The 16,810-nt window shown below is 36.4% G+C and overlaps 5 protein-coding genes and 1 non-coding gene across 15 annotated transcripts; 5 read left to right on the forward strand and 1 right to left on the reverse strand.

Moving 5' to 3' along the window:
- Window positions 1-115: 115 nt before the first annotated feature.
- On the forward strand, window positions 116-3,132 carry AT5G59390 (XH/XS domain-containing protein; the record flags this gene model as incomplete). 5 transcript variants are annotated; one of them, NM_001345348.1, is made up of 8 exons in its annotated part: window positions 116-242; window positions 717-1,093; window positions 1,167-1,457; window positions 1,564-1,745; window positions 1,822-1,890; window positions 1,991-2,272; window positions 2,352-2,576; window positions 2,690-3,132. In NM_001345348.1, 7 exons carry the CDS (start codon window positions 724-726, stop codon window positions 2,939-2,941), a joined length of 1,671 nt encoding a protein of 556 aa, NP_001331390.1. The 5 variants fall into 5 exon arrangements, with proteins under 5 accessions (NP_001331390.1, NP_001331389.1, NP_001318837.1 ...); NM_001345349.1 differs by lacking the exon at window positions 116-242 and adding an exon at window positions 372-516; NM_001345347.1 differs by lacking the exon at window positions 116-242 and adding an exon at window positions 477-516 and having other exon boundaries at window positions 1,822-1,905; window positions 2,690-2,941.
- Window positions 3,133-3,219: 87 nt separating this feature from the next.
- AT5G59395 lies at window positions 3,220-3,291 on the forward strand. The gene has a single exon. It is a non-coding gene; the product is annotated as a tRNA-Gly (tRNA).
- Window positions 3,292-3,526: 235 nt separating this feature from the next.
- On the forward strand, window positions 3,527-5,497 carry AT5G59400 (PGR5-like A protein; the record flags this gene model as incomplete). Of its 2 annotated transcripts, NM_180889.1 has the most annotated exons (7): window positions 3,527-3,785; window positions 3,963-4,025; window positions 4,123-4,209; window positions 4,464-4,707; window positions 4,791-4,864; window positions 4,958-5,056; window positions 5,216-5,497. In NM_180889.1, the coding sequence occupies exons 1-7, from the start codon at window positions 3,546-3,548 to the stop codon at window positions 5,306-5,308; spliced, it is 900 nt and encodes a 299-aa protein (NP_851220.1). In that variant the 5' UTR covers window positions 3,527-3,545. The 2 variants fall into 2 exon arrangements, with proteins under 2 accessions (NP_851220.1, NP_568906.3); NM_125331.3 differs by lacking the exons at window positions 4,958-5,056; window positions 5,216-5,497 and having other exon boundaries at window positions 3,535-3,785; window positions 4,791-4,957.
- On the reverse strand, window positions 5,363-6,778 carry AT5G59410 (Rab5-interacting family protein). The gene is made up of 4 exons (NM_125332.4): window positions 6,401-6,778; window positions 6,063-6,166; window positions 5,679-5,808; window positions 5,363-5,589 (listed from the first exon to the last, which is right to left on the reverse strand). The coding sequence occupies exons 1-4, from the start codon at window positions 6,518-6,520 to the stop codon at window positions 5,551-5,553; spliced, it is 393 nt and encodes a 130-aa protein (NP_200749.1). The 5' UTR covers window positions 6,521-6,778; the 3' UTR covers window positions 5,363-5,550.
- A 578-nt stretch (window positions 6,779-7,356) lies between these two features.
- ORP3C (OSBP(oxysterol binding protein)-related protein 3C) lies at window positions 7,357-10,664 on the forward strand. The gene is made up of 10 exons (NM_125333.5): window positions 7,357-7,618; window positions 8,072-8,165; window positions 8,261-8,377; window positions 8,468-8,540; window positions 8,648-8,766; window positions 8,869-8,990; window positions 9,227-9,403; window positions 9,515-9,659; window positions 9,812-9,990; window positions 10,164-10,664. Exons 1-10 carry the CDS (start codon window positions 7,521-7,523, stop codon window positions 10,411-10,413), a joined length of 1,374 nt encoding a protein of 457 aa, NP_200750.1. The 5' UTR covers window positions 7,357-7,520; the 3' UTR covers window positions 10,414-10,664.
- A 2,342-nt stretch (window positions 10,665-13,006) lies between these two features.
- TRP1 (telomeric repeat binding protein 1) lies at window positions 13,007-16,786 on the forward strand. Of its 5 annotated transcripts, NM_001085301.1 has the most exons (11): window positions 13,105-13,367; window positions 13,938-14,127; window positions 14,222-14,837; window positions 14,928-15,056; window positions 15,150-15,197; window positions 15,283-15,362; window positions 15,435-15,625; window positions 15,713-16,033; window positions 16,126-16,189; window positions 16,282-16,412; window positions 16,501-16,735. In NM_001085301.1, the coding sequence occupies exons 2-11, from the start codon at window positions 14,044-14,046 to the stop codon at window positions 16,541-16,543; spliced, it is 1,707 nt and encodes a 568-aa protein (NP_001078770.1). In that variant the 5' UTR covers window positions 13,105-13,367; window positions 13,938-14,043; the 3' UTR covers window positions 16,544-16,735. The 5 variants fall into 5 exon arrangements, with proteins under 5 accessions (NP_200751.1, NP_001078771.1, NP_001078770.1 ...); NM_125334.4 differs by having other exon boundaries at window positions 13,007-13,367; window positions 16,282-16,786; NM_001085302.1 differs by having other exon boundaries at window positions 13,103-13,367; window positions 14,225-14,837; window positions 16,282-16,735.
- Window positions 16,787-16,810: the final 24 nt, after the last annotated feature.

The following is a 16,810-nucleotide window of genomic DNA, read 5'->3' on the forward strand; positions in this document are numbered from 1 at the left end:
TTGTATCCCAAGCTTTTGAAAAAAAGTGAAACGAAAAGGTTTTAAGTTTTGTTGGCTTTTGACTATCATTTCCCCTCTCTGTTTATTAAAATTTACAGTATTGCCACTGAGTTTGCTGCGACGGTCTGTCTCTTCAAAAAGCAATTTTGGGGAGGAAGAGAAAACCTTAAGAGTCAAACGGAAAAAAAACACACACTATTTTTGTGATTCACCAAGCAGAAGAAAATTGAGAAAAAAAAAAGGTCTCTGCTTTTTATTTTCCATGGCTTAGACTCTCATTTTTATTGGGAATTTGGATGGTCTAAAGTCAGGATTTGCTTTATTTTGCTTGCAAGGTTTTGTAAAAGAACACTTTTTCTCGGTTCTTCATCCGTACACGTAACAAATCCATTTCTTATGTGTTTTTTCGATTTCTAGAATCTGTAAAACCCACAAAAAAGAGGTTTTTTTTTTTGTTTCTGGGTTCTTTGAAGAAGCAGAGAGAAGATAAGCTCTTTACAGTTTTCTTCATAACAAGTGATTTCCTTTTGTTTTCTTATTCGATTTCCAGTTTCTATATGTTACATAAATTTGATTTTTAACTCTGAATCATATACATTACTCAAAACCTTAAAAAGGTTTCTTTTTTGTTTGTCTAGGTTGTTCAAAACTTGATCTTTCAGTAGCTAAATATATGGATCCTCTATAATCTCATTTGTAAAGCTCTTTTATTGCAGCTTTAAGATGGAGAAAAATCAACAAAAGCAGGAATTTCTAGCTGAGACCTCAGAGATGAAGAACACCAAAAACAACGACGACTGTTCTGTACAACAACAACAACGATTTGTGTGGCCATGGGTTGGTCTAGTAGCCAACATACCAACGGAGGTGGAACCATCGGGTCGGAGAGTAGGCAAAAGCGGTTCAACGTTACGTGATGAGTTCACTATGAAAGGGTTTAATCCAACAAGAGTCCAACCCATTTGGGATTTCAAGGGTCATTCTGGTTTTGCTTTGGTTGAATTCGCTAAAGACTTTGAAGGATTCGAAAGCGCCATGAATTTCGAAAGGAGTTTTAATTTAGACCGTCATGGGAAGAGAGATTGGGAAAAAGGTAAAACATTGTTTCAGAGTTTTTAAAGTCATTTGCTTTCTTGACATTGATGAGTTCACTTTCTTTGTAAAAGGTCATCGCTTGAGAGACAATAAGCTCTATGGATGGGTTGCCAGAGAGGATGATTATAATCGAAGTGATACTGTTGGGAAGAACGTCAAGAAGAAGAGAGATTTGAAAAGTATCTCTCAGATTGTGGAGGAAGACGAGAGGAAAATGGTTCATCTTGTTGAGAATATGTCTCAAACCATTGAGAAGAAGAAGCAAAGTAAACAAGAGCTTGAACAGAAAGTTGATGAGACTTCTCGTTTCTTGGAGAGTTTGGAATTGCATAACGTTCTGTTAAACAAAAACTACCAAGAAGGTAAAATAGAAGCACTTGAATAAGCTTTAAAAACATAATCTGTTTTGTGTTTCATGCTGACATGTATAGTCCTTTTGGTTTGTTTGTGTGTTATTGTGATGAGAAGGGTTTCAGAAGATGCAGATGAAGATGGAAGAGTTGTATCAACAGGTTCTGGATGGACATGAAAAGTCTTTGGCAGAACTGGAGGCAAAGAGGGAGAAGCTTGACGAGCGTGCAAGACTGATCGAGCAACGGGCTATCATAAACGAAGAAGAGATGGAAAAGTCCAGACTTGAAAGAGAAATGGTGATTATGCTTTCCTTACAAAGTAGGAGAAAAAGATCACAAGGCAATAAAATCTTTGTTGTTGTTGTTGTTGTAGAATCAAAAGGCTATGTGTGAGCAGAATGAAGCGAATGAGGAAGCTATGAAGCTTGCAGAAAAGCACCAGGCAAGTAGTTCGTTAGTGTTTCTGTATATATTCATGAACAAGTAATAACTAAGCTTCCATTTCCAACTTTTGAGTTCCTGAACTATGACAACTTTTGCAGAAAGAGAAGGAGAAGCTTCATAAAAGGATAATGGAAATGGAAGCTAAGCTAAATGAAACGCAAGAGCTGGAGTTGGAGATAGAGAAGCTGAAAGGTACTACAAATGTGATGAAGCATATGGTGGGGAGTGATGGAGATAAAGATATTGTGGAGAAGATAGCCAAAACTCAGATTCAGCTTGACGCTCAAGAAACGGCTCTCCATGAAAAAATGATGACTCTGGCACGAAAAGAACGTGCAACCAACGACGAGTATCAAGACGTTCTTAAAGAGATGATTCAGGTTCGAAAACGTTCTAAATCTATCTGTTCCAAACTCTTTGGCTTGTCCTTTTAACTTGTGTAATTACTTTGATGAACAGGTATGGAACGCCAATGAAGAGTTGATGAAGCAAGAGAAGATTAGAGTGAAGAGAATGGGGCAATTAAACCCTGCACCCTTCTTGCCTGCAGTGATGAAGAAACATAAAGTTACACAATCAAAGGCAGAGAATAAGGCTATGAAGCTGTGTTCAGTGTGGGAAGCAAACATAGGAGATGTGCAATGGACTCCATTTAGAGTCGATGAGTCTGATGGAACACCAAAGGTTAGGACTTTAATTTAGGAGTCTACTTTCAATTCTCAAAAGATGGGGTTTTAGCAAAAAAAGACCTCTGCTTTTACATATTATATCATCCACATTCCAAATGTGAAATGCAGAGAGTTGTGGATGAAAACGACGAGAAGCTTCGTACGCTGAAGAACCAGTACGGTGAAGAAGTTTATAATGAAGTGGTAAGAACAAAACTAGAGATTGAGGAACATAACGCTAGTGGCAGCTATGTGATTTTAGAGCTTTGGAACTATGAGGAAAACCGAAAGGCGACGATGGAGGAAGCAACAGATGTGATGTTGAAGATAAGGTCCAAACTTGCTGCTATGAAGAACAAACGAAAGAGGCTTGAGGTCTAACTTAAAGAAAGAAGACAATAATTCAAGTAACAATACCGGAGACGAGAAAGTGTTCTGTTTTTCGTTAATTTACCAGTTTAAATTAGTTTTGCTACTACAACTATTGTACCGAATTGGATTTTGTTTCTTCAAAAGTTTTTCTCCACAAATCTTATGTGTTGTTTGATTTTTTACGTGGAGTCTGGAGCTGAAAATCTTTTTCCGGTTACGTATGTTTGGTAAATTGGGTTACGAAGTTCTTACGAATATATAATTCAACTGTCGAATTTTAACAAAAAGCGTCTGTAGTCCAACGGTTAGGATAATTGCCTTCCAAGCAATAGACCCGGGTTCGACTCCCGGCAGACGCAATATTTATTTTTATACATCTATTATCAAATTTTTAATACATTTAGCAACGACATCGTTTTATTATAACCCGCCAAAATCGTATCACCGATTGGAAGGGTATTATCGTCTAATCATAAAACGTAGTATGTTGCGTGCACGCGCCGAACCAAATCGTGTGGCCACAATTTCTCGGACCAACCGTCTCCACCACACGCTTTGTCTTCTCTTTCAATTTGTTTCCGGCGAGTGAAGAAGAAGAAGATATTTGTTGCTGATGGCGGGTACTTGCACTTCGATAAGGCCTCGTCTCATTGGCTCTTCTTCAATTGTTGAGCTTTCAAGGTTGATTAATCGAGCTGGAGTTCCTTTCTCTGTACGATTCTCTACAAGAACCAGAGCCCTCCACGGTGGTGGTTTAACCGCACCTACCTCTCGTGAGGAAGGTCCTTCTTGTATCTTCGTTGGACCTATTGATTCTGCTCGCAAAGAAACTCTAGAAGCTCTTTATCGCCAAGTACGCCTAATAAAAATCTGTTTTTTGGTTCTTCAAAATTCGTCTCTATGGTTGTGGAGTGTGTATTATTCAGAAATTTAGAATCCTATGTTTTAAATTCTAAATTTTGCTTCTTTTTCTTATTGGATTGGTCTCGGTGGATATTGAGTTCTGCTTTATGAAATTTTTATGTTATAGGCTAAGGATGCGTATTACAATGGCAAGCCTTTGATAGTTGATGACATGTTTGACAGAGTTGAGGTAAGATAACACTGTTAGCATATTCTTGTGTATGTAGCAAGATATGATTTTTAAATGTTGGATTCTGCTTTATGCAATTGTATCATTTCTGTTGTAGCTAAAGCTTCGGTGGTATGGTTCAAAATCTGTTGTCAAGTATCCTCGGTGTAGTCTACTAAGACAGTCAACATATGCTGATGCAGAGGTACAATGTGGGTGTTCATGTTTCCATTTAGCTCATATGATACAGATGGGCCTAGATTTTTCATTGACATACTATAAATATGTAACTCTCGAGAAAGAACTCTATGTTTGCTTTTCATATGCGTTTACTACTTGTCATAGTGGGAAAAACATCACTGCATGTCTGTTTAGTAGCTTAGTATGTGATCATTGTTTTGCTGCTGCTGAACAATGTTTTGTCAAGAGTTGATGTTGAGATAAATCCTTGTAGGACAGGATGATGCATCGCAAGTTCTCCTGTTAGCTACCGTATGGATTATGATTTTCTTATTTGGTAGTTCGGCATGTGTTTTACCCACGATATATGGCGTCGGCCTGGTTTATGGAGGAGATCCGTTTGACTCAGGGCTTGTCTATAGCAGTCAGTTGTCATCTTCTGTGCCTATTTTGTCAAAGTTTAATGGCATCCTCCTCTCCGTGCTAGGGCCTGCTTTTGGATATCCGATTGCATCTTCTGCAGGTACCTTAATGCAAACACGATTTTACCTATAATCTGGTAATAGCTAGCATTTGCTTCTACTGAGATAATAATGCTGTTTGCAGTAAGAGTACTTAAAGGGTTATGGAGAAATGACTTAACGGCTCTAAAAGGAGACTGCCCGAATTGCGGGGAAGAGGTGATTTCTTTACTTGTAGTTCTTTTGCAGCAACAAACAAAATTGTTGTTGTTTTCAGTTCTCGTCACATTTGAGTTTGATGAACTTGTGTAGGTTTTCGCATTTGTGAGATCCGATCAATCGAACCGATCAGCTCACAAAGCCGACTGTCATGTCTGTGAGTGCACCTTGGAGTTCCGTACCAAAGTAGAGGTAGATGTTAGTGTTTTTTTCCCGTGTGTTGCTTCATCGTGACCTTGTTTATTTGAACAATCTCTGTGGTTTAAATGTGAACCAGTCACTGCCTTAGATTAATCCTTCTGTAGCTTTCTAACAACAAAGATTATTTGTTTGGTTGTCTATCTGCTTCAGAAATCTGCCTCACGATTGGGGAGAAAATGGGTTTACGGTAGGATATACCTTGTTTCACGGCCAAGGAGAGATCGGCGTTCAAAGTTTACATAATTCTAACAAAAGAAGAAAGATTTTTTTGGGATGGTTTCTACTCAATTGTGTATTGTAAAAATGATACTATAGAAAGCTTTTGTAACATTCAAAAGATTCATAAAAATTGTTACTATAACGTTTTGTCTCTTGTAGCCTTATCTTCAGACAGTTTACAAAAACAAACAAAAGAACAAAAAGATTCGTTCCAAAGTTCCAATGCCTTTGCTGCTGAGTGAAAAGAATGTTGCTCAGCTTTTTTTTCAGAAGTGTGCCAAGCTATAGACAAGAATCCATGCGAGCTGAAGACAGAACATTAAACAGATTCTGTTAGACCTTATAATTACTGTTAAAGAAAGAGTCTGTACTGTTGAGATGAAAACAAACTTACCAAAAAGAGAGTAAGTGACGCAAAGAGACCCTCTTGGAGTAAAGCTGCGTGGCCTCCGAAATCTTCTTCATCAACCTTGAGAATCATTGCGTAGTAACCATAAACTATCCCAGAGGATATCGCCAAAAACCTGCAAAATCCCATCATTAGTTCATTACATCACAAAGTTTTGCCAAACTTAAGAGGTTTCAAAGAACTGTGATCCATGAATCTACGGCTTTGGGTCGATGCAAAATGAAACTAAAACACGAAGAAACTGATAGAAACGAAGCTGGAACATGATCCAAAACTAAAGACTGTTCCTTTGCGTTTTCATCAACCATTATAACATGAAAACACAAATGTGGAAAGAAACATTAGTGGCCAAAGTTAATGAAAACTTACAGAATGATCCAAATGCCTCCAACAAGTGGAATAGAGCCCCATAACAATCCAGAGATCAATCCCACCACTTGTCGAATCCAATGTAACACATCTCCTAATTGATCCTGCATCATCATTAACAAAACAAAATCCAATTCATACCAATAACTCAAATTTACTTGAGCTTAAAATTCACAAATTGAACAGTAGAGAACAGCTTGATCGGATCAATTATTCATTTCCTTACTGATTCAGTAAGATCGACTACGACGATTCATTAATCAAATCTCCATGTAAAAAAAGTCAAAGACTCAAAGAGATTGCCGAAAACTAGGGAGGAAGAAGAGAGTGTTGAGTACCTTGTCCCAAGAAGCATCGGGATCGAACAATTTCGCTAATTTCGATGGAGACAAGTGAGCATTCTGGTGATTCTCTTGTTGTTGTAGCTGATTCAGCTTGGCTGATTTCGATTCTTTCATCCTCGCTTTCAAACAAAAAACAAAACAAAACTTTGGATACGGAGAGAATCTGAAACCTTGGGAAGAAGAAACCCCCTTTGTGGAGTATTGAATTAGGGTTCTTAGATTTAAAGCACTGTTAATTGGTGAACTAGTGGCTGAGTCGTGAGATTATTATTAAACTGTGAGTGTAGTTCATGTTCTGTATCGAAGTGATTCGGACTGTGATCGAGTTTCTTTTTTTTCTTCTTGGTAAATTAAAAGATAAATCCATTAGTTCTAGTAATTAATTATCCCTTAATTATAATATATTGGGATTAGCTTTTGGATATTTTGGATCTGATGCCTCAAAATACTGCAATTATGTACCTTGTTTATATAGTGAAACAAAATTATCTATACTGATGTTTTGTTTTTGTCTGCAATATATTAAAAAAAAAAACTATTTTCGAGTTCTGACTTTGGTCAAAGTTTGACTTTTATTTGTAAAGTACTCTTCCTCAAATTCGGTCAGTTTAAAACTTTAGTTAATGTTGCTATTAATATTAATTAATGTAGTCATATAGTTTTTAAACTAACAATATGAGTAATATTTATATATTATTAAAAAAACAATATTAGTAATAGCCTAATATTTGTCATACTGTAATTTAAAAAATTTATATAGTTTTGAATTCTCATAAAAATTTGTGCAAAGATATTATAATTTTTTTTTGTGTAAAACTGATTTTATCCTTTGGTAAGCTTAACAAATAAAATAAAGTTATCGTTGATGGCAAAAAATAAAAAAATAATAATTATCCTATGCAATTTGCATCTCTAGTCCTCGTTATTTAAATAAACTACAGATCGAACCCATTTCTCGTTCCTTTTTTTTAGTCTCCCTCCGCGTAGAAGCTTCTCCGAGACTTGTCTCTGCTTTGATTGAAGAAGACGCTTGATCGAAAATTCCCTTAGATTTCGTAAATAGGGTTTTACAGAAGGTGAGATTACACAGAGATCGGATTTGCGAAAAAAAAAAATGGGAAGTCCAAAGAAGAACGAGAACAAAGGCTTCTTCGCCGCCATGACTTCTGGCTTCTCCATGTTCGGTACCGCCGTGTCGAGATCCGTTAACGGGTCAGTTTCTTTTGAACTTCTTTTTTCTTATCTATCAGAATTTTGCATTAAAGTTCTTGTTTTTGTGTGTATAAAACACTAAAGATGAAAACTTTGCGTATGTGAATCGCTGTGTTTGTGTGATACTCTGTAGTTTTAATAGTTAATACAATAATATTTCATGATATGTTGTGTTATCGAGTCTATGTGTGATGGTCTGATGGATAAGCTTATTCTCTGTTTTGATTCTTCATGTGTTTCATTTTGTTGAATTTTATATTAGAAACTTGGATAATTCTATTATTAATTCTTATCAAGTCAATAAACAGATCAAAGTTTGTCAATCTTTTGTCTGAAGTTTTCTGGATATAGCATATGACCTAGTTTTGAATCTTCTAAGTGAATTGTGTTATGGTACTGAAGATCCAACCATGTAGATTTTGCTAATAGCAGTTAGATGCATTTTATCTTCAGCGTGCAAGGTAATGAAGGAGTTGAGGTCATAAATCCAGAAGGTGGCAAGGAAGATGCTGAAGAGGAAGCTCAGAAAGGAAGGTGGAAGGACGAGGTAACTAATCGTCGATGGTGTCTTTGATACTTCTTCTTAAATTCCTCTATGTTTCTCTACTTACCCGAAGAAACTTATGTTTTTGTATTTAATAGGAACGAGATAGTTACTGGAAGATGATGCAGAAATATATAGGTTCGGATATTACGTCAATGGTGACTCTTCCTGTTGTTATATTTGAGCCTATGACTATGCTCCAGAAGATGGCTGAGGTTAGTGTTATACATCTAATTCTCCTGTGTTTGTAAGTATTTGTTGTTTTTTGTGTGTACTGTATTATAACATTTGCAAATTTCTCACAGATAATGGAGTATTCTCATTTGTTGGATCAAGCAGATGAATGCGAAGATCCATACTTGCGTTTAGTATATGCTTGTAAGTATTAGTATTTACACACAAAAAACTCGTATTGACTTCCGACTTTGTAAGATGTATGTTAAGAGTTTTACTTTTCTTGTGGTTGTACGTGAATTTTTATATAGCATCATGGGCTATATCTGTTTACTATGCCTTCCAACGAACTTGGAAGCCTTTCAATCCTATTCTTGGGGAGACATATGAGATGGTCAACCATGGTGGGATTTCTTTTATTTCTGAGCAGGTGCGGCTATACATCTCATTGTTACTCACATAGTGGATAATGACTAATTCGCAATAAGTCATATATTTGTTTCATTTATAATAAGTTACTGTAATTTTTCAGGTTAGCCATCATCCACCAATGAGTGCTGGTCATGCCGAGAACGAGCACTTCATTTACGACATCACATCAAAGTTGAAAACTAAACTTTTGGGTAACTCTGTTGATGTTTACCCTGTGGGAAGGTAATTTTGTTCCTATTTATGGTCCGACCTCTCTCTCACTTTGGTATAGGCTCTAGGAAGAAATTTTTGCTTCATGTACTCTTTCCTTTCCATAGTTCTCTAAATTCTGTGTTCTGTCTTATACTCTTATGTTATAACGAAAGAGATACGAAAGATTGTGATGTAACCACTATGTTAGTAGCTTTTCTGTCTTATACTTTCATCTAAGCTCATGCAGCCGGTCTATTGGCTTGCAGAACGCGTGTAACCCTCAAGAAAGATGGTGTGGTTCTGGATTTGGTGCCGCCTCTCACTAAGATTCACAATCTAATATTTGGACGAACCTGGGTTGACTCACCTGGGGAAATGGTCATGACAAATTTAACCACTGGAGACAAAGTTGTGCTTTATTTCCAGCCATGTGGCTGGTTCGGGTAATTGACAAGACATTGCTTCATCTTATTGTTCATTGATACTCTGTTCATTTTGTCTCGTCTTGTAATCCCGATATGCTATTAAATTGAAATTTGCTACCTTGATCGCAGTTCTGGCCGCTATGAAGTTGATGGCTACGTTTACAGCGCAGCTGAAGAACCGAAAATCATGATGACAGGAAAATGGAATGAGAAAATGAGCTACCAACCTTGTGATGCCGAAGGGGAACCCCTTCCAGGAACAGAGCTGAAAGAGGTATGTCGTTTCTTTTCCGTTTTACATTTTTACTGGCCTTTGCTAGGGTTCTGTGTGATTATACTTTGCAACCTTGGGTTATTGTTGACCAACATTGTTTGACTTTTTAGCGGTTGCTTATGCTTGTCGTTGGTTTTTCTTGTTTTCTTCAGGTGTGGCATTTGGCTGATGTCCCCAAAAACGACAACTTTCAGTACACTCACTTTGCTCACAAGATAAACAGCTTCGACACAGCGCCTGCTAAGCTCTTGGCTTCAGACTCACGTATCCGTCCTGATAGATATTCCCTTGAGCAGGGTGACCTTTCTAAAGCTGGTTCCGAGAAACACAGGTTCTTCATCTTTCTTCCTTCATCTTTTCTTCCTTCTTAGTCACTTGCAGTGGCCAAGACTGATCTTATTTCTTCAAACTAGGAAAGATACTTTGAGAATGATTACATTGTTAGATCACACAAAACACTAATGTTATGCTCATGAGGTTCTTCGTGCTGTCTTTTAATCTCAGCCTTGAGGAGAGACAAAGGGCCGAAAAGAGGACCAGAGAGACAAAGGGACAAAAGTTCACTCCAAGATGGTTCGATCTAACGGATGAGATCACACCTACTCCATGGGGAGATATTGAAGTATACCAATACAACGGGAAGTACAATGAACACCGAGACACGGCAGAGAGCTCAAGTAGTGCCTCCAACGAAACGGACCTCAAATCGATCGAGTTTAATCCTTGGCAATATGGTAATATCTCAACCGAATGAAGTAACTCTTATAGTTTAATTTGTTATCTCTATATACGAATGCTGTGATTCATGTTCACTTGAAAGTGAGTCCCATGTTGTTTTTAACTTTGTTTCAGACTGAAAAATCTGATTATGTAGTTTGAGTGATAAAACATAAGTTTTGTGTTTCTGTCTCATTGTATCTTTGTTCCATTTCGATCAATAGTAATTATGTTTGTTATGGTATTGATCTTTATATAATAATTGATTGAATTATTCGTCCTACAAAATAAATGTGATTCAATTTCTTTTCTTAATATACAAAAATACAAGAATACATTGAAATTAAGGAGTATTAATTACAACATTAATTGGAAAATAATTCCTTCTTCATTTATTTCACTGTCATATTTATTAATTGGAAAAAAAAAGTGTACTATTGTGAGCCGCCTTGTGAAGCATACCAACTTTGAAGTTTGAAGTGTTGTGAATCATCTCTTCTACGTCAACCATGTCTCCTCAAGTTTCCTCTAACCATTTTCCCTTTTTTCTTCTTCTTCATAAGTCAGATGTAATTATCTTCAGTTTTTAGACATTTCTTGTTCTTTCTACAGATTCGTTAAACTAGCATTTACGGCTTTTTCAATATTCAATATTTACATGGCTTTGTTATAACGACCAATCACCATCGTCCATCGATAAAAGCTTATGCTTAGAATATGAAAACCAGAACAAATTTAATAAACGTAAGAAAAGAAGATAATAGGAGCAATGACGAGATTCTTGTTAGGTTCATTGATAGTCTCTCATGCATTTTTCAATAAGTCTTAAGTTTCAAGACGTCATGGAACCTTTTTCGTAACCCACACGAGTTTGGTTTCTATTTTAGACAATTTCGTATATATATATATTTTTTTTTCATAATAATATTTGGCCAAGATATTAAATCCATTCCAATACTAAAAATATCAAGAAATTTCGGATAACAACAAAAATCCAAATTATAATCCTAGTATTGGATTTCCGATTGATGCCCAGTTTAGATGAGAACCAATAAGAAGAAGTAATTCAAATTATTGTATTTATCCTCACAATCGTGAAATCATTATTTAAAATGGACGGGCCAATAGATTTCCATCGATCATGATAAAGCGTTTAATTATTTCAACTTTTATCCTAAAAAAAAACAATAGAAATATTTTATTTCATCTTATCCTTTCTAAGGTGGGTGGTTTTGAAATGTTATCACACACACATCACTGTTCTACGAAAATAATATATAATATATTTATTGAGTTTTACAAATATGTATATCTATATAATATATTGTTTGTTTATTATTATTTACAATTGTAACAAACAAAAAATATCTTATCATCTATAATATATAATTTATTAAATTATAATTCTATAGTATCAGTAGCTAGACAAGAGAACAACATTCGTGCTATATGAAATCATTAGAAAATACACATAGCATTTTGTTCCTAAAATAATTAAACATGTAATCAAAATTTAAATAGTTGTTTGGATTTATGTTTTCAAAGTGAAAATAGACCAATTAACATTCAAAAGCTGGTTGATGCTATTTTTAACGTATACTTAACATTAAAATATTTGTTTTAGTTTTGCCACTCTCGATAATTATCCCTGTCATAGGATGAGGCCCACCTGTTAGGTACATGGGCCCACTGGGACCCAAGATTTCTTATCTCCGAACTTAACGCCGTTTACACATTTCCTTCCAATATACACACACCGAACTAGATGCCGTCAATCCAACGCCGTTTATGGTTTATCCTCCCCTAGACGTTAAGATTTTGACGGTTTGTTTTTATTATCCTACAAAACATAACTGAAAAAGTGTAAAACAGAGACTCATTTGACGTTAGATTCTGCAAGTATCTCTACCGTCCGATTGGAGCAAGTGATCAGAAATATTATTACTAATCAAAAATTGATGAACATGATTTTGAGGGCAATTTTCCTTAAGTAAAAAAATCATAAAGAGACGATAATGATGTACAAAATTATCTAAAACTGAGTATAATTATATAAGCTATAGATTAAGGTATTAAGAAAAGAAAAAAAAAGGTAGATCCACCTGCCACGTGACAGAATGTCGTATAGTTATAGTTTACAGATTATCTCCACTAACCTAAATATTAATTTATATATATAGAATCCATGACTATAGTCTATAGTTGAACTTTTAGATTTAATACTATGAAACCAAACTCAACTCTTTTAAATACTTGAAAATAGATAATTTTAAAATTAATGAGTAAAGATATATTCTTGGTAAAAAAATTAGTGTGTAATTATAACATTCCATATAAAAAATCTTAGATTTCTTCAAAGATAAGAACTAGGAAAATCAAAGTAATTTTTGTAAATTGTTTACTAAAACTGAATAAGAAAATGAAAGTTGCATATATTTTTTTCAAGAATCTGCAAGTAAATAAAGTGTAACTTTAATGAGATGTAATTTTGGTTTGACATGGAATATTCTGATTGGGTAGATTCAGGAGTCATGTGATGATACATCTATGCCACGTGGTAAGATCTGAGGGATTACAAGCAATGTAAAAGCGTGGCGAAGAACCTGGTCTAAAAAGATGAAGGTGTCGACCGATAATAGCCGGTGAAGAGAAAGAGTATAACCGGTAGGACCGGTGGGGAAAAGGTCAATATAGGCTTAAAAAGGGTTTAAGCAAAAAATGTGGTCGTCTTTCTTAAGGGTTTTTGTTTTTGTGGCGTTTCACAGAGAGAGAAAGAAATAGGAGATTGTTTTTGCTTGTGGTGAGAGAAGATCGCATCGTGTGGGTAGCGTTTCAAACAAGTAAAATAATAAAAAGAATAAAAAGTTTCCGTCACTTTCTCGAGGAAGAAGGGGTTTTGGTGTGAGTCCTTTCTTTGCGTTTGTCTTTTCATTTTCCGATCTCGTAATTGTCGTGTTATTCGCCGGAAAAGTTAAAGATTCAGATTTAAAGGTGAGAGATTTTACAGTCATTTTTTTTTTAGTCATCCTGATTCTGTCTTTGAATTTCATAAAACCAAGGAGATTTTCGTTACCTTGGTCTGAAAATCTCTGGGTAAATCCCAATTTTACGTTTTTTTAAAAAAAATTCGTCGATTTTTATCTTTCATCGCTTTATTCTTCGATCTGTAAAATCCGATCTGAGATTTAGAACCCTTTTGAACACCCGTGATCTGGTGGTCCTTTGATCTTGAGATCGAAGTTTTTCGTCCATACGATTATTTTCTTAAATTTTTTTTTATGGTTTAGGGTTTTCCTGTGGTGAAATATTTGGAACGACGGTTTGACTCTCAATTTCAGATCTCAAAGTTGTTTAGGGTTTTAGGGTGGTTTAAGCTTTTTTCAATGGGCTTTGACCCAAAACCTTCAAAATCATTCCTTTTTTTGCTTCATGCATTATTTCCAGAGACAAAACCCTTTTATTCTGTTTTTTTTTTTAAATTTAAAACCATTGGCTATTTTATCTCGTTTTCTTTTGATTTCAATGTCTCTTTCTAATTTGATTTCTCAATTTTATCTACAGGTTGGGAATTACATTCACAGAATTTCGTTGATTGGTGTGATAATAAGCCATTGATCAACAATCTTCTTTTGTGGCAATCACATAATCGTGTTATGCATTCTGAGAAATGGTGTCGCATAAGTGTGTAGAAGAATTTGGATACGCAAGCTACCTGGTACCTTCCAATGCAAGAGCACCCAGATCCGCCCGGGTAATGGCCTTATCACTCATGCGTTTTTTTTAGTTGTATGGAGTTCATTATCAGTTTATATGATTACTTACGTTTGGTTTCATCTTTTGGCCAGAAGAGGCGCAGTATCGAGAAGAGGATAAGTAAAGAAGATGATAATATGTGTGCAATTGATCTATTGGCCACCGTAGCTGGACACTTGTCATTTGAGAGTGGGAGTTCTCTCATGTCTATTGACAAACTGATTGAAGATCATCGTGTAAAGGAGGAATTCCCGGAGGAAGAAAAACCTCTAATGCCAGTAGCTTTATCCCCTTATCGGGGATCTTTGAGTCCCTGCGGATTCAGTTCTGTGATAAATGGCAAAGTAGAGAATGAGGTAGATGGTTTTAGTTACTCTGGTGGTAGTGATGCTTGTCAAGTCGGGAACTTCAGTCAAGATGTAAAACCGGATATCGATGGTGATGCAGTAGTTCTGGATGCGAGACCTAATGTTGTAGTTAGTTTAGGTAGTAGTAGTAGAACCGAAGTGCCATCAATTGGGAACTGTGTTTCCCATGGCGTTCGGGATGATGTAAATTTGTTTAGTAGAGATGATGATGAAAACTTTTCCAAGTACATTCACCCGCGTGTTACAAAACATTCACCTAGGACTGTACCTCGTATTGGGGACAGAAGAATCAGGAAGATATTGGCTTCTAGACATTGGAAAGGAGGTTCAAGGCATTCAGGTAGTAGCCTGCCTAAGGGGTTCTTATCTGTTTCATATCTTAAATACATTTGATGGGTTTTGTTTTAATGACATGTATTTGGTGTTGCAGATACGAAACCGTGGAGAAATTATTACTTGCACCAGCAGAGGAGCTATCCTATCAAGAAAAGGAAAAACTTTGACCACATATCTGATTCCGTTACTGATGATTACCGTATGCGTACTAAGATGCATAGAGGTAAAGAGACTTTTTACGCCTAAACCTCTGTTAGATCTTGTAGCTAGCTTTCTCTTTGTTGTTTTAACTAGATCTTGTAAATTTAATTTGCAGGTAGTAGAAAAGGTCAAGGGGCATCCTTTGTGGCAAGCGACTCCCATGGTAACAATGGAGTCTCATCTGAATTCTTTGTCGGTGTTATTTACTTACAAAAGCGGAGAAGCTAACATGAGAATGTTTATTTCAGTGAAACTACGGATCAAGTCGTTCAGGGTGCCTGAGCTTTTCATAGAGATTCCAGAAACTGCTACTGTTGGCTCATTGAAGGTAACATTACACAGCTCTTCCTTTCGCCTCCTATTAAGAAAGTAAGTTCTTATGGTCCTTTGGCTTCTGCAGAGAATGGTGATGGAAGCAGTGAGCACTTTACTGAGTGATGGACACCGAGTTGGTCTGATGGTTCAGGGGAAGAAAGTCCGTGACGATAACAAAACCCTTCATCAGACTGGTATCTCTCAGGATAACTCCCACCTGGACTCTCTTGATTTTAGCCTTGAACCCAGCTCAGAAATGCCTCAACTGTTAACTAGGTTCAGACTTCTATTCACCACTTAAAACCCGCCACTGTGTTTAATTATTCAAATCTTTTGTGGCTTAATTTCTTATTTGTTTTCCAGTCACCCGTTGGGACATGCTTGTGAGGAGCTGCTACCTGTGTGCCAAGCTACTAAAATAGACAATGTGTTGGAATCTGACCATCATGACTCAGCATTATTCCCATCTGACTCATTAGGCAACAATAATGTGACAGAAGATTCTAAAGCTATGATTTCTGTGGCGCTCAACGAATTGTCTTCTCAATCACAACCACCTTCCCGGAAATCTAGAAGAAGTGAACAGCAGCAGCAGCAGGCTGCACAACGCAGAATTCGTCGACCTTTCTCAGTTGCTGAAGTAGAAGCACTTGTTCAAGCAGTTGAGAAACTCGGTACTGGAAGGTAAAAAAACACTAATACAAGTCATATAGTGTTGGCTTATTTGTGATTGTGAATAGAAGAAGATGATGATTAAAGTTTGGTGAAAACTGTAGGTGGAGAGATGTTAAGCTTTGTGCTTTCGAGGATGCTGACCACCGCACTTACGTAGATCTCAAGGTTTGCATTTTAATCAGTAGTTTAAATTCTAAATTCGGTGAAACCAAATCGCATGATTAGGTCTGAGAAATAACTGTTTGGTATTTGTGCAGGATAAATGGAAAACGCTGGTCCACACGGCTAAGATATCTCCACAACAGAGGAGAGGAGAGCCAGTGCCGCAGGAACTTCTAAACCGAGTCTTGAACGCCCATGGCTACTGGACGCAGCAACAGATGCAGCAGCTGCAGCAGAATGTGAACAAGCTGGAGCAGGAGACACAGTCTCAAACGACAGAGGGTCTGTTACTTCTCTAAATGAATCTGCTGCAGCCTTGGAGGTCGTCTCTCCTTTGTGTATTACTACTACTATTGATGATTATGTAAGATTCTGACATAGATGCAAAGATTTGGTCTTTTACTTTGGTTTGATTTTTTTAACTTTTCTCAATGTAAAGTTTTTAACTGGAATAAGGTTTCTCTGACCAGTTTAGGGCTTTTAGAGGATCTGTTGTACATCTTTTGTGACATTCTCATTCTCTTTACATATTTCTTATCTAGACTTTTTAAAAATTCCTCGTGTGTATAATTATTTGATGTGCTACTTGTCTGATTCCACGAGTTCGAGTTTTGTCGTGTGATT

The sequence above is a fragment of the Arabidopsis thaliana genome, chromosome 5, assembly GCF_000001735.4.
Source record: "Arabidopsis thaliana chromosome 5, partial sequence".
Lineage (NCBI taxonomy): Eukaryota > Viridiplantae > Streptophyta > Magnoliopsida > Brassicales > Brassicaceae > Arabidopsis > Arabidopsis thaliana.

Excerpts from the sequence above, each read along its gene's own strand:
- AT5G59410 (NM_125332.4), bottom strand. The coding sequence starts at position 6,520 with ATGAAAGAATCGAAATCAGCCAAGCTGAATCAGCTACAACAACAAGAG. Across the intron at positions 5,809-6,062 it reads GGAGGCATTTGGATCATTCT|GTTTTTGGCGATATCCTCTG; the intron begins GTAAGTTTTCAT and ends GGGATTTTGCAG. Across the intron at positions 5,590-5,678 it reads CGTCACTTACTCTCTTTTTG|CTCGCATGGATTCTTGTCTA; the intron begins GTAAGTTTGTTT and ends TTCTGTCTTCAG.
- ORP3C (NM_125333.5), top strand. The coding sequence starts at position 7,521 with ATGGGAAGTCCAAAGAAGAACGAGAACAAAGGCTTCTTCGCCGCCATG. Across the intron at positions 7,619-8,071 it reads GTGTCGAGATCCGTTAACGG|CGTGCAAGGTAATGAAGGAG; the intron begins GTCAGTTTCTTT and ends TTTTATCTTCAG. Across the intron at positions 8,541-8,647 it reads CTTGCGTTTAGTATATGCTT|CATCATGGGCTATATCTGTT; the intron begins GTAAGTATTAGT and ends ATTTTTATATAG.
- TRP1 (NM_125334.4), top strand. The coding sequence starts at position 14,044 with ATGGTGTCGCATAAGTGTGTAGAAGAATTTGGATACGCAAGCTACCTG. Across the intron at positions 14,128-14,221 it reads GAGCACCCAGATCCGCCCGG|AAGAGGCGCAGTATCGAGAA; the intron begins GTAATGGCCTTA and ends TCTTTTGGCCAG. Across the intron at positions 14,838-14,927 it reads AGGAGGTTCAAGGCATTCAG|ATACGAAACCGTGGAGAAAT; the intron begins GTAGTAGCCTGC and ends TTGGTGTTGCAG.